Genomic DNA, 14,758 nt, shown 5'->3' with positions numbered 1-14,758 from the left:
TTCCACTATATAATTTTGGTGAATTTAACTCTGGGAAATACTATTTCTACTATCTGAATTTCAAACACACATATACTCTCTCTTCTCTCTCTTGTATACAATAGTAGAAATTATATTTTAATGTTAATTACACATAGGTATTTCCAATTAATAATTGGTATTTCTAGTAACCTATTCAACAAAACTGAGAAATGATACTGTAAATAAACTTCTGATTCATTAAGATTTAAGATAATATACATATGCTAATCATTTAGCAAAAAATGTTACTAATGTGTTGAATATACAAAAGGATTTAGATAGGAATATACAAAAGGATTTGGTACAGACTGATGCTCTTTATCCCATTTAGATTATTGGAAGGAGATTCAGAATTTAAGGGTAAGGAGCCATCTTGAGGGCCATGCCAAATATCATTGGATTCATGTTAGTTCTAAAATTTACAGTGGTAGTCATTATAATTAGGAAAAAGTTTAATGACACTTGCAGTGTATTTGGCATAATTCTAACACCTCTCTGGATGTTTTAATGTTACATAGTGAGCTTATGAATTTCAAGAATGCTGCTCTGCTGAGCGTTGATGTGGTAGATACTGTTGATAAAATTACCCATGGCCTAAGGTCAGTATTTCTATTTTGGTCAAGCTTCAAGAATGGCATATATAGCTTGATCATGCTAGTCCTATTTGTCCTGGAAATACTTTTATTCCTGCCCATTGTGTGAAAGCTTGTCTCTAACAACATCAACATGTTGGCAGCCAAAGTACATGGCCTGAACCTGAAAATGGACCCTTAAACAAAGTTATTAAATTAACAGGCTGGCAAGCCAAAGACAGGTAAGATTCTGCACAGAGCCTTACCAACCTAAGACAGAAGTACACTGCTTTGGATAACACATATTCCATGACAGGTAAGGAAGGCATTCTTGTCAGAATGACCTAAGACAGGCTCAATCTTGGTAATAAAATAAAAAAGGGGAGAGGCAGAGAGCCTTTGAGGTTGCTTGGCAAGAATCTGACATGGGCCAAGGACAAAGAAATGGGCTGCTTGGCAGGAATCTGACATTAGGCTAGAACAAAGAGGTAATTTCAGGTAGGAATCTAAATCTTAGGTTAGAACAAGGAAGTAGGCTTCAGACATGAAAATGACTTTGGGCTAGGACAGGGAAGTAGGCTCAGATACTTTGGTCATCCTGATAAGCCCTTAGAAACAGTGATCACAGGAATGTTCCCAGAATTGTGTTTAATGCCTTGCTTGTTCTTTGACTATTTGTGTTTATTGTCTTGCTTGTTCCTTGACTATTTGCATCTATTGTATTGCTAGACCCTCAACTTAGAATTGACTTTAATACATTCATGTAATTAAAATGATATGGGGTATGGGATAGGGGGTTCTAGGGAGGGGAAAAGAGGAAAGGGGATGACATCTAAAATGTAAATAAATAAAATATCTAATAAAAAAAGAAAAAAACATGTACAACTTCTAGAGAGTGGGAAAGGGGCATCTCCAGAATTATAATATTTCTAAAGACTTGTTTCAGGGAAGGATTAAAGGCAGATCACTGGAAGGAAGGACCTGGCAAGCTTGTGAATATCTCACTGTATGAGGGACCAAACAGCTGTTGCTGATGCTGGTGTGGCTGATTCAGGAAGACTCAAGAACAGCAGAGCACATGACACACATAAAGGCATCTCAAAACCTGGGGCTTATTCACAGGAATCAAGTAGTTACCTCCAAGACACTAACCCAGAGATGGCAGAAAATATTTTGGGGGGCTGAAAGATGGCTCAGCAGTTAAGAACACTGGCTGCTCTTCTAAAGGATCTCAGTTCAATTCCTAGCACCTACATGGCAGCTCACACCTGTCTGTTACTCCAGTTCCAGGATTTGACATCCTCATGCAAACATTTGTGCAGGCAAAACACCAATGCACATACAAAAATTAAGAAATGAAAAAAAAATTTCTTAAAAAAAAATTCAGTTTCTGCTCTGAAATATTTTTTAAGATTCCTTCCTTCCTTCCTTCTTTCCTTCCTTCCTTCCTTCCTTCCTATCCCTGTGCATCTTGAGGGCAGAACAAATTTTGGGTTGAAGGTTTTGTGGATGGGTTGATGTCCCCTCCTTCCACTGGCCATACTGCCTGGCTATAGGAGATAGCTACTTTAGTCTCTGCATCCCCCACTGGTAGGAATTTCAGCTAGGGTCACTACCATAGACTCCCTGTAACTTCCCCCATCCTTGGTCACCAGCTGATCCCAGAGATGCCAATTAATGGAATAGCCAACCAATGACTATCCAAACTTGAAATCCATCCCATAGGAGAGAGCCAACCCCTGACACTATTAATGATACTCTGCTATGATTGCAGACAGGAAACTAGCATAACTGTCTCCTGAGAGGCTGCATCCAGCAATGAATGGAAACAGATGCTGAGACTCACAGCCACACATTAGGAGGAACTTAGGGAGTCTTGTGAAAGAGTTGTAGATAGAATTTAGGGAGTCAGAGGGGTCAAGGACACCACAAGAAGACCTACAGAGTCAACTAATCTGGGCCCTTGGGAGTTCAGAGACTGAATCACCAACCAAAGAGCATGCAGGGGCTGGAACTAAGGCCCCTCTGACATTTATAGCAGATGTACAGCTTGGTCTTTATATGGGTCCCCTAACAAATGGAGTGGGGGCTGTCTCTGACTCTGTTGCCTGCCATTAGATGCCACTCCCCTAGCCGTACTGTCTGTTGGGCCTTAATGGGGAGAGAAGGTGTTTAGTCTTGCTGGGGCTAGATATCCCACAGTAGAGTGGTACGGGGGGGGGGGGGGGCGCTTCACCTTCTCTGAGGAGAAGGGGGGGGAGAAACAGGGGAAGAGATTTGCAAGGGCAAGACTTGGAGGAAAGGAGGGAGGGGTTGCAATTGGGATATAATGTGAATTTAAAAAGTAAATTTTGGGAAAAAACATTTCTTTTACTTTCTTTTCAGTCTCAAGAAAAAAACAAGAGTTTTTCTCATGTTTGATCTTTTTGCTCTCAAAGTACTGACAATATTGTTTTACTTTGTGTTCCCCACCTAGTTCGTTTATATGATTTATACTGAGCCTTTTCTAGTTAAGAACCCTGTGAGGAAATAAGAATTTTCCTACCACCTGTTTTTCTTTCTTCTTTTTCTTCCCTCCCTTCCTCCCTCTGTCCATGCCTCTCTCCCTCCTTCTCTCTTTCCTTTTAATTCTTTTTCATTACTACTATGCCAAAGCATTAGGTCAGCTTGCTACCTGCAGTTTGGTGAACAACAGAATCTTTGGAAAACAGACACTAACATAGAGACATCATTACATTGCCACTAGATGGCAAAGCAGCTTTATCATGGCTGGCCAAGTCCTGCAAGATGACTGGCAATCCTGTGGCAATATGTCTTCTGGCACAGCAGAGTTCTGATCAAAAGCAATGCAAATTATGCATGAGCACTCATCCTGAAACTACTTAGTACACTTACTTTCAACACGTATTTACAACTGTAATCAGACCAAAACCTTACTTTTACTACCCAACATCAATATATTATTAGTTTTTAGAAGTTTCTGTTAAGGAAGCTAAAGATTTAGTAACTGTAAGGTAATAAATGTATCAAGATAAAAACTGTAGCAAAATATAATACACAGCAAAACTGAACAAGTCTATATTGGTTTATATTCAAATTAAACAAATATTTAAAAATGTATCCCACATCAGCTATAGGCTCAGGTATGATGTATAATAGTACCTATTAAAAGACTGTATCATGCTTTTCAATAAAAGATATGTCCAGTTACTAGAGTGGTAAGTAAGGTTCAGCTCCCATTGTGAAACTTTTCTGCAATAAAGAGCAGGGAGAAGAAAAACTACAACATTCTCTTAGAAATAAGAAATGGCCTTCACTTAATGCTCTATAAATTACTGTAAGTCATGGAAGAATTTTTATTACAAGTTGCAAAAATACTAACCCTTACAAAGTAGCAGACAGAATTAATCTATTTTTTAAAACACAAAAGAATGCTTTTCCTTTATTTTAGTCAGACTATTTACTTAATTATTTTGACCACTGTACATAAATGAGAAGAACATCTAAACTGGTCTAAGAAGATACTGCTGCCCAAGGAGGGGGAATGGGATAAGGGGTTCCTGGGTGGTGGGGGGACTGGGATAAGGGGATAAAATTTGAAATGTAAATATTACAACCAATTTTTAAAAGGGGAAAAAAAGAAAAGTTGCTAGACCCAACATCTTTTAAAAAATGTCAACCCTCTAGGGAAAAAATTTTTTTTTCTTGATACTAATACTTGTTCTGAGAATTGTATATTGCAGAATACACAGCCTTGGTGTATCTACTCATCAAACATACTGAGCAGACCTGCCCAGACCTCCGATGTCCTGGAATTCCATCTGGATGCAGCGAAGACACAGCGTCAGAGGCTTATCAATTTACTTTTCCCCCCACCCCTCTTCTAATATCTCAACGCCCGTAATCAGCTTGAAGAAGTTAAAGAAGAGTCAGCATCCCTATTCCCTGGACTTGGGGACTAAGGTGGTTAATATCTGTCTTTCTAGGAAAAAGTAGTGGTTTTGTTGGAACAGGGAAGATTAGCTAGGACTTATTGCATAGCCATAACCTATTGGTAGGAATCTGTATAATTAATATCAAGATGAAGTTATAATTTCTTAAATGGTACAAAATTTACTTTGATTTCAAATTTAAGGTCTTCATTGGTATGAGCTTCTTATTGATATAAAAGTGAGATGAATATTGATACTCTCATGGCCATTGGGCCTGTATAACACATTCAGAAATACAAGGCTTAGACCCAGTCCTTCTTTAACTTTTTTAACTGATTTGGGACGGTTAGCCTATGAGTTAAGGGACTATAGCGAATTCAGGGCTTTGAGTTTATTGTTAGGGTGTTTTCCATATTTTATTTAGAAATAGCTGAGAGGAGTTAACAGACAACAGTCCAAGTTACCTTACATGGATAGTTGGTTTTCAAAACGTCAGAAGTCCATAGAATTGACATTACAAATATTTCTATATTAATGTTTATTTTGATTAGAGATCTGTCTGCTCCTACAGCTTCCTGTTGTGGATTCTAATAAGAAATTGAGCATCTTTGGAGTTGCTCCAGTTGTGGTGAGACAGCCACTAGGCAAGAATTGCCTCTTTCCATCTACAGACAAATTACTGTCTAGAAAAGGACACACTTGCAGAATAGTCGACCAATTATATCTGCCTAGACAGAGTAATCAGCCCTTAATAATCCTGCATCACTAAGGTCTGTCAGATGATCCTGGGCCAGAAGGCTGAAGATTTGATGCTCCAACGTTCGGTAGTATAGGGGCTTTTCAGGTGTTCAGCGGTCTCTATAAATTGGCTAAGTTTTAGAAGCTATGCTTAGTGCTTCCCATAACTTCAGTTAACTCAGTCATTCTGGATTTCTGACGGGGTTGAAGACCTACAGTCTCATAGCCAATCCTGGCTATTTACTTTGAGAGAAAAGATCTGAGTGGATGGTTTTTCAGCTGACATTCATTCTAAAGCCAAGAAAAAAAGCCAAGTTCAAAACTAAGTGCTTTAGTTAGGACAGATGACAGAAGTTCTGGTTAGTCAACAAAATGATGGACTGGGTATCAGGACTATCTTGTACCTCACTGGTACAATTAGGAATATCTATGCTCTAATTGCATTTTGAGAGAAAAGTTTTATTTTAACAGGAAGGGTGAAGCTAGGTGATAAGAGAGAGAAAGAGAGGGGGGCATGGAGGCAGATGTTCACGTGTCTCCACCAGTCAAAGATAGTTGATATATCTAGGTTGGGTATTGGGTTACACTTCTGATTGAGCATTACCAAACTTATAAAGCCTTTGATTAACATTTTTTAAAAATGTATAAAAGCAAAAAAGAAAAGGGGGCATGGGATAGGGGTTTTCTAGGAAAAGGAAATGGGGAAAGGGGATGGCATCTGAAATGTAAATAAAGTATAAAATAAATAAATAAATAAATAAAATATTTGACGTATTTAAAAAAAGAATGAAAAGAAAGGAAAAGAATACAGAATGGGAAAACAAAAAGAAGATACTGCTGCCTATTTCAATCAGGCTGCAGCCATTAATGCCTTTGTTTATTTTTGAGAGAACAAATATACATATACAAAAATGAAGATAACCAATAGGTTGATACCATTTATGATTAAAACTTCTTAGCATACCATGAAACTGTTGAATTAAGCCACATGAGATTACTGATGCATTACTGTATTTTTTCTACTAAAACCAAACTTGAGGTTGCTGGACAGACAACCCTATTGCCTTTCCTCTGGTAACGATTCGTCAGCTGACTTAAGAATGTGGCTATGAAGTCATCCATTGGCTCCACAACAGGTGACACTGAGGATTTACTGGGTTTCTTACAGTAACCAAGCCTCTGACAACTCTAGTATATAAGTATGTATCTTACTTTAGATGGCTTTATTTTACTAAATTGACACTTCCTTTTGCATGTTCAACTATTCCTACTAATTTCACTTAATGGTCTCTTACTAATTAAGAGACATTCCCGTTTAAATAAAAACAAAACTTATGGCTTGGATCAGAAACACTTCCCATAGGTTCATGTGTTTTAATAGCTTGTGCCCAGAGGTGGCATGGTGTCATGGAGGTCAGGAAGTCAGCCTGACTGACAGAGATGGGTTGCTGGGACTTTGGGGATTATATAAAGCCCATAGCCATGTCCAGTTGTTTCTAATTCCTAATCCCGATCCACTAAGATGTGAACAAACACATAGCAAGCTCCTACTACCACGGACTGGGCCATCACAGCTGCCATGGTCCCTGCAGTGCTAGACTGCCCCCCTCAAACTGTGAGCCAAAGTAAGCTTCCCCTCCACTAGGTTTCTCCTGCCAGGTATTTTGTCAAAATGACAGCAAACAAACTAATAACGTGGTTACAAAGTCTCAAAAAGAAAGGCAACAATCTAAGGACTGTCTTCCATAATGGACATATTAAATGGCTGGAATATTAATCACAGATATCAATTTTAGGATTAAAGTCAGTTGCATTTGTTTTGAATTCCTAAATTTAGAGTTTGTAGTAATGTTACTTGCTAATGAATTTAAGTTATACCTGGGGGGGGGGGGGAAAGGAAGGGAGGGAGGGAAGGAGTGAGAGAAGTAGAGGGGGAGGGGGGAGGGGAGAAAGGGGAAGAAGAGGGCTGTTCTTTGTTGTAAATGGGAATGAAAGAAATACATTTACCTATTTAGGAGGACTAATTTCAACGTAATTTTTACAGTATGATTATAGAATGAGTGCAACTCAAAACTACTTATGCTTTAACTTAGGAGGCCAATTATAAATTATTAACTTTATCCATTTAATCCTAATACTTTAATCTTTTTATAGTCGACTCCCATTTCCTGCTATGCCCAAATAAGTTTTGCATTTCTCCCTGGGAATATGAAGTATTCCCCCACTCTCCCTAACTGTAAGTTGTAGGAGCAGGGAGAAGCCCTTCAGAATCCAGCTGCTACAAGAAGTAAGAGGAGGGAAAGCTGCTGAGAGCTCCTCTCGGTGCTGGGGTTTCCCTTTATGTCTAAGCTCACTCCTTAGAGAACCCCAGTCTCTCGCTAGTGAGCCTTCTGGAACCAGTCACCAGCAGAGCCAAAGCCTGCGCTTCTATGGCTGCTTGCAATGTAGCCCTTTCCTAGAATGAACCTTGCTCACTGGCTGTGCTGAACTTGGGTGTTTTCATCTGTGAACTCAGAAATGATTCTCTTTCCTAAAGCTTCTAGGTGTGGACCATTCTCAGAGGAAAATGTCTGTGGAAACAGGAGTAGAAACTGGTGTTTTGCTGTCAAGTATAAGCACCTATAGCTTCTGATTATCATGCTTCTATGCATAAAAGGCAGCCTCTTCAACAACATGTGCTATGGCTAGGCTCTCACTCAAGTACAGTCCAAATACTGCAGAAACTTAGTACTAACTGGTTAGGAAACACTTCAGCTGACCTCAGCACTGTATTACTAAGAGGTATCAGGTTTTTAGTGTTTGACTGAATTTTTCAGTATTTTAGAAACATTTAAAAATCCTGGGTATATATGAAGTTTGAATAGATGTGGAAAGTCCTTGCGGCGAGCTGAAACAGTCTTCTTGGGTGAGCAGAAATAACTTGCATGTATCCAGATTTTTCCATCTCCTATTTTTCTTTACATTGATAAAGATACTGCAATTATTCAAAGACCCAAAATAGGAGCTTCAGTATCTTCCTTAGTTCTTGCAACTTCTTCTCCTTTATGTCTAATTTGGGCAATCAACTGAGGCTTTTCAAACCTAATTACTATTTTTTTCTTTCTAATCCTACTGTCCTAGATCAGTCTCCACTTCTAGACATATTCTTCTGTAACTGAATTCTGGCTAATATTGCTGAAATTATTTTCCCCTTCAAGATGCAAAGCCAAAGATGTTCCTCTTGATGGCTCGTCATGGTCTTTAGGATTTGGTTCAGAACCTGGACTGCCTTCAGGACCTCTCAGGCCGCACCACCAGCCATTCCCCTTATAACTAGTCAGGATACAACTGGCTTGAAATACTAGGTGTCTACTTCTCTCCCCTCTGGGTTCCTGTCATTATTTCTCCTTCCTTGACTGTTCTTTCTCTCTGCTTCCTTTGCCTAACTCCTCATTCATCTTAAGACATTAACTTTGATTACAGTTTCTATGTTGACAATGCTTTTCTGACCATACCTTTCCCAAGACTGAGTGTGATGATCTAATTTGCTATAAGTGTATGTTCCACCAATTTAATATGCCTATTTTCAAATTTTCCCATACTTAAATCACTTCTTTTCTTAGTCACCACACTCTGGGCTTTTTGATGTCAGGGATGTTATAAACACGTTTATCAGAGATGCCTGAACAAAATCTGAATCAACTTTAGCCTAAACAAGAGTCTGAATCAACTGCACAACGAGGTCACTGCCTTTCTCAAAGATCTGCTGGATCCCATAAACATGGTAAATAGATCTTACCACGCCATTCCAGGCTCTTCCCAACGGACCAGAGCACATCTTCCCAATTTCACGTGCAGGACCCCTTCCCTTCACTCCTGCACTTAGTGTGTACCCTGTGCATGTCAATACTGCTTGTTTTATTGCTAGCACACTTTGGCTATGGGCCGCTCTTTGATGTGCCGTTCCTCTGCTTGCTTTGCTGGACAGTGTTTCTAACCCTCACTCATCTCCAACTCTGGTGGACTTAATTATTCTCTCTTCTTGGCCATAACAAAACTTTTCACTGCAGCTTTTTATTTTTAAAGCTGATTTGTTGTTGTTGTTGTTGTTGTTGTTAATACGAAGAGCCTCAGAAGGTTGTACACTATATGTGCCGATTTTTATATATCACAGTATCTGGAATCTAAAAGTGCCCAGTCATGAATTCTATCAGAATAATTTAAAGAAAATTAAAGCTATTTTGACTACTCATACAAGAAAATAAGCAAGGGGGAGGGAGGCTAACCCTGACAAATATGAAAAGGAACTGTATAGGTTCATCCATCTTGGTAGAATGCTCTAGAGTAAACATTTGCTCCTCCCATAACAGTGCCACAGGTGTGCTCCTGTCTCAAGACGAGACTCCCACATACTCCCTACCCTAGCCACTTCAGGCAAGAGAATTAAGAATGTAAAGCAAAAATAAAATGAGTAAAAAACATGTCACAGATAGCAGTCAGCTTTCAAAAGTAATCTCAATGGCAGAAACGGAGACTGTCTTGATTTAAAGTCCAGCCCTGTCACCTCCTGTGAGAATCATCTGTCAGTGCTTTGGTGTTTCCATCTGCACTGTGAGACTCAGCAAATCTTAAATGGTGGGGACTGTAGAAACTGGTAGCCTATGTAAAGCATGTAGACTAACTAAATCATAGCAGAGAAAACAGTTATTAAATGTTAGCTAATATTATCATTGTCTTATGCGGTGACTGTTTAATAACCAAGAGTTATACTTAGAGTCTCAGGACAGAATGTGGCTCTAAAATGACTTTTACATTTTTCATATTACTCCAGTAACAGTAAAGAGCAGCTAGACAAAGAAATATTCCCTAAACATGCAGGGTTTGTTTGAGGTTCTAAATGAGATCTTTTAATTCTACAGATCTATTTTACAACATTATTTACAATTTAATCTATGCATTTTCATCTCTGTAAGTACCTTAGTAATGGTATGAATTACTAGCCAATGATTATCAAGGATTTTGAAATTAAAAATAAATCAAAATATCAATTTGGCTTATAGGTATGTACTATATTAACGAGATAGTGTGTTAGATATTAATTACTATAATGTCTCCCACGTTTAATTCTTAACTCCTAATTCTTAATTTTCTCAAAGAGTGTTATAAAATTATCCATATAGAAAAAAGTCTTCAGAATTTACATTGGTCTGTTGGGTTGGGTTAGAATTCTATCAGATTTAAGGTAAAGATCTATAAAATTAAAACTGATGTATTATAATTCTAAAATCATTACTGTCGTTGCTAAAAGGAGCTGGTACTGAAATTTTAAAATGCTAAATACACAAATGAAAATCTGATCTTCAAATTTTATATAATTATATTAATAAATATTCCATCTGAAAAACCACAAAGGTGATTTCAAATATTTAATACAGACTATAATTTTTATTAAGTAAATAGATCATGACTTGGCTACTTTTGAAAATACAGCCAAATCTTGATTATTCTTAGTCTACAAAAATACAGACAGTTGAAAATGAGCATTTTCACATTAAAGATGTATTTTCCCACAAAGTATTCACCACATTGAACTTATTAGTCTAATTTGCACTTTGATTTCTTTTCTTTTTTTTATCAAATGAAATGGTTTAATATTAATCATAACAAACAATACAACAGAGGAAGGGAATGTAGTAAACAAGCAGCTTGAGCAATCAAGAGTTGGCTGTACGGCATCATATTTACCTTAAGAATCAAACGAAAAGAATTAAAACAGCCTCGGCCTACTTCATCAGCATTAAATAACACCAAGCAGGAGTTCCTCTGCCTTAACATTCCTAGTCAAGACTCTGAGTACCTGAAAGAACCCTGGTGGCACGGGGCCTACTGGCATGCCATCTCCTGGGGGCATGTTTCCTAGCACGGGGCTGGGAGCTGCTGCAGCACTCTGCAAAGAATAAAGGAGAGACAGAGCTACATCATTACAGAGAAGGCACAGGACCAAGGGCTGTGTGAGACATTGCAGGGCGGCTGCTTTTGCACTCCTGGGAACAAAAGCTGCTGACTCCCACTCTACAAGTGCCCTGAGATTACAGTGCAATACACAACGTTGGTGGCTTCAACAGGCCTGTGGAGTTCAGTGAAGACAAAGACCACTCATAAGATGACACATCTGAATATATAGTAAGTGCTGAGAGCAATGTGACAGATGATAAAAGTTTAAACAAATGCTTAATTTAAGCTACAGACATTTGAAATGGCAAACATTAGCAATGAATGTACAAACAGGTAAAAGTCTGTGTATGATGATCACTGGGTGAAAGACCTTTATTTAGATCATACTTAATATGTCATAAACAACTAAAATTCATTTTATGCCTACAGATAGCCATATTTTATTCATTTTAATATGTTATCATCATTACATAAACAAAGTATATGGTGGGAAGATGAAAACACAGTGGGAGACTGAAAAAAAAATTAAATTAGATTTGATGACACCAGTCTCATACAAGTTATTAAAAGTATCAGACTGAAAATTTCAAAGTTTATTTAATTTATAAACTTTTCATGAAATCCTAGCATTTCATTAAATAGGAAGATGAAAAAATAAAACCTTTGATTTAGATTCTTTGTAGTCAGATAAGGGCTACAGATTTCTTTTTGTATATACATTGGTACACATGAAGCTGTTCTATAACTAATGACTTTATTTTTCAATTTCATTAAAACATTTAAAGTCCTAAAAATACTCAAGAAGGGACCAGATGGGGACGGAAACTAGTACCACCTTTATGAGCATATGCAAGGTCCTGAGAAACAAAATAAAACCCAGAGATAGAACTAATCCAGGGACAGACAATCTTAGTACCATGTATATATCCAGAAGAGAAACAACTATTGTGGAGAGACAGCTGAAGTCCTGTTTATCTGAAGCACTGTTTATAATAGCTAAACTATAGAATCAACCTAAACGTTCACTGAGGAATGAGTGAATATGGAAAGTGTGGCCCATACACACAGTGGAATTTTATTTAGCCCTAAAAGCTGTGGCAACATGGATAAGCCTGGAGGACATTATGCTAAGTTCAAATACAGCAGGGCAGAGAGACAAATAGCACATGATAGTACACAGATGTGGGATGTAGAGGGCTGATCTCATAAAGTCAAGAATAGACGGTGGCCAATGGAGGGTAGAGAGTAAGAAAGGGGGCGGCCACACAGGTACAGAGGCACAGCCAGCTGGAGGAGTGCGGTTCTGGGTTCTATTGTACAGCAGTGCAATTGTAGTTAGCAATATCTTAAAGCAGTAGCAAGAGAAGATTCTGAATTTTACAAGTTCAAGCTTGTCCCACAGTTATGTCCATGCTGGTCCCACAGTTATGTCCATGCTGGTCCCACAGTTATGTCCATGCTGGTCCCACAGTTATGTCTGTGCTGGTCCCACAGTTATGTTCGTGTTGGTCCCACAGTTATGTCCATGATGGTCCCACAGTTATGTCCATGCTGCCCTGACTACTGTGTACCTCAGTTGCATCCATTCCTGAACTCAGCCCATAGATGATATGGTATCTTAGCATGTTATAGTGCATAGTTCCTGGCTTAAAAAAAATGTTTCTCAGTACTTGAGGTTGTTGGGACCAGTGATTTTCACAGTTCCCAAGAGTAACTAGGCTGAAATGTGATCCTGTGAAATGCTGTTTACTTATGAATCCAAATGTAACTACAGCCAAGGATACAAAAACAGAAGAGGAAGCTGCTTTTTCTGACTCCATGAGCATGCTCGGAGGCAGCACACAGAGACAAACTGACTGACTAGAAAGATTGACTGACTACTGCCTGATGCAGCCCGACCAGCTCTTGTCCCTCTCATTTTGTACAGCACCACACACAATCTTTTAAAAATGAAAGCAAACTGATTTTCCATTTAACTAAGCTTGCATAATATTTTAATACAGTGTTAGAGGGTCAATCAACAATGGTTAGGTTAAATATGTACAATTACAGCCAAGTCTAGGAAGCAGGATCTGATCTTTGTCCTTGAGACTGTTTAATTCAATCCTACTTTTTCATCAATTCTAGTTACCCAAAAAGTATACTGGTAAGTCTTTTCCTATATTAGGAAAAGAAAACAGGTTCATTTGTGCCAACAGGTAAAGAATGCAGTAGTCAAAAGGTAAAACAGACAGTTAAGTATTTGAAGGATTGCTTTTCTCCAGACTACATTGTCTACAGGTATTTGTTAGTTTTTCCTTCAAAGATCTTCATAATAAATATACGAACTCTGTGATATACTTTGTAGATTTTTATGATCTTAAAGTTATTTTATAAGTTCAGGAAAACATGCCCTTTCTGGGTTTGTCACTCCAGGCAAGAACTTTTAAGTGTCCATGCAACAGCAAAAACCATTGCTTTAAGGCTTACACCTAGCAAGTGGAGAAAGACAATAAACAAAACAAATACAGGAGAATATTTGTTTGTGATCTGATCCAAGGAGAACTGAAGGAAAAGGGAGGATCCCTCACAGTCAAGAGGACAGGGCTGGCAATTCTGAAAGCCCAGTGATGGGGACACACCAACCCTGGACCAGGCTTCTTCATGGACTCTGGATGGACTCAGACAGGCTGTTTTTGTGTGCTTGTTCAACTGTGCATCCTCCCTCCCTCCCTCTTTCTCCTCCTCCTCCTCCTCCTCCTCCTCCTCCTCCTCCTCCTCCTCCTCCTCCTCCTTCTTCTTCTTCTTCTTCTTTCTCTCTCTCTCTCTCTCTCTCTCTCTCTCTCTCTCTCTCTCTCTCTCTCTCTCTCTCTTTTTCTCTCTCTCTCTCTCTCTGTAGTAGTAGCAGCAGTAGCAGCAACAATAGTTTTATGTAGTCTTAACTGGCCTAGAATTCACTAAGTACCAGAAGCTGTCCTTTATAACTGCAATCCTTCTGCCTCCTGCCTCTGCCTCCCAAATGCTGGGATTACAGGTGCATGCTACCATGCCCAGCTTTTACTGTTGTTGACTCTCCTCCTTACATTTCACAACATGACAAGTCCTTGTCGTACTATGTTCAGAGTGGGATTCTGCACTTCTGATACTCATGCTTTGCATGCAATGCTAAGGATTCCTGGAGTACCAGGAGCCTGGTATCTAGATGACTTACGGAATAGGGCCCAGTTAGTCAGTTAGTATTGACTTTGTAAAAACTCAAGCTGTGTGAATTAAAGCTTCTCGAAGTAAAAAATTCTTAATTTCTTGAACAAAGTTGTTTGATGTTTACTTCTAACACATGATTTTACAGTATTTCTTGTAGCTAACTGAATCAGGAAGATTTCCATTTGGATGTAAACATGTCATTTTAGTGTCTTCTGCTGGATTCAAATACTCACGTACTTTATATTCTCAGATATGTGCATCTCAACATACGTTTTATCAAATCATTAGCTCTGCTATTTGAATATTGTAAAGAGGAGTCCACATACCTCAAAGAGGTTTCCAAAGAGTAGACATGAAGCTAAAAAGATTTGCTCTATT

General features: G+C 38.5%; 1 protein-coding gene across 4 annotated transcripts in view; it reads right to left on the bottom strand.

Moving 5' to 3' along the window:
• The window catches only part of Ssbp2 (single stranded DNA binding protein 2), a 253,087-nt gene that overhangs the window by 62,473 nt on the left and 175,856 nt on the right, over positions 1-14,758 (bottom strand). For 2 of the 4 annotated variants that reach the window (XM_076927127.1, XM_076927128.1), the window contains exon 5: positions 11,100-11,189. The exons of the other annotated variants lie outside the window; for them this stretch is intronic. In XM_076927127.1, the coding sequence (XP_076783242.1) occupies positions 11,100-11,189 (90 nt within the window). The remainder of the gene's footprint in view (positions 1-11,099; positions 11,190-14,758) is intronic. 4 annotated transcript variants of the gene reach the window in all.

Source organism: Arvicanthis niloticus, chromosome 29 (genome assembly GCF_011762505.2).
Source record: "Arvicanthis niloticus isolate mArvNil1 chromosome 29, mArvNil1.pat.X, whole genome shotgun sequence".
Taxonomy (NCBI): domain Eukaryota; kingdom Metazoa; phylum Chordata; class Mammalia; order Rodentia; family Muridae; genus Arvicanthis; species Arvicanthis niloticus.
This window is presented reverse-complemented; position numbering and strand designations above follow the sequence as displayed.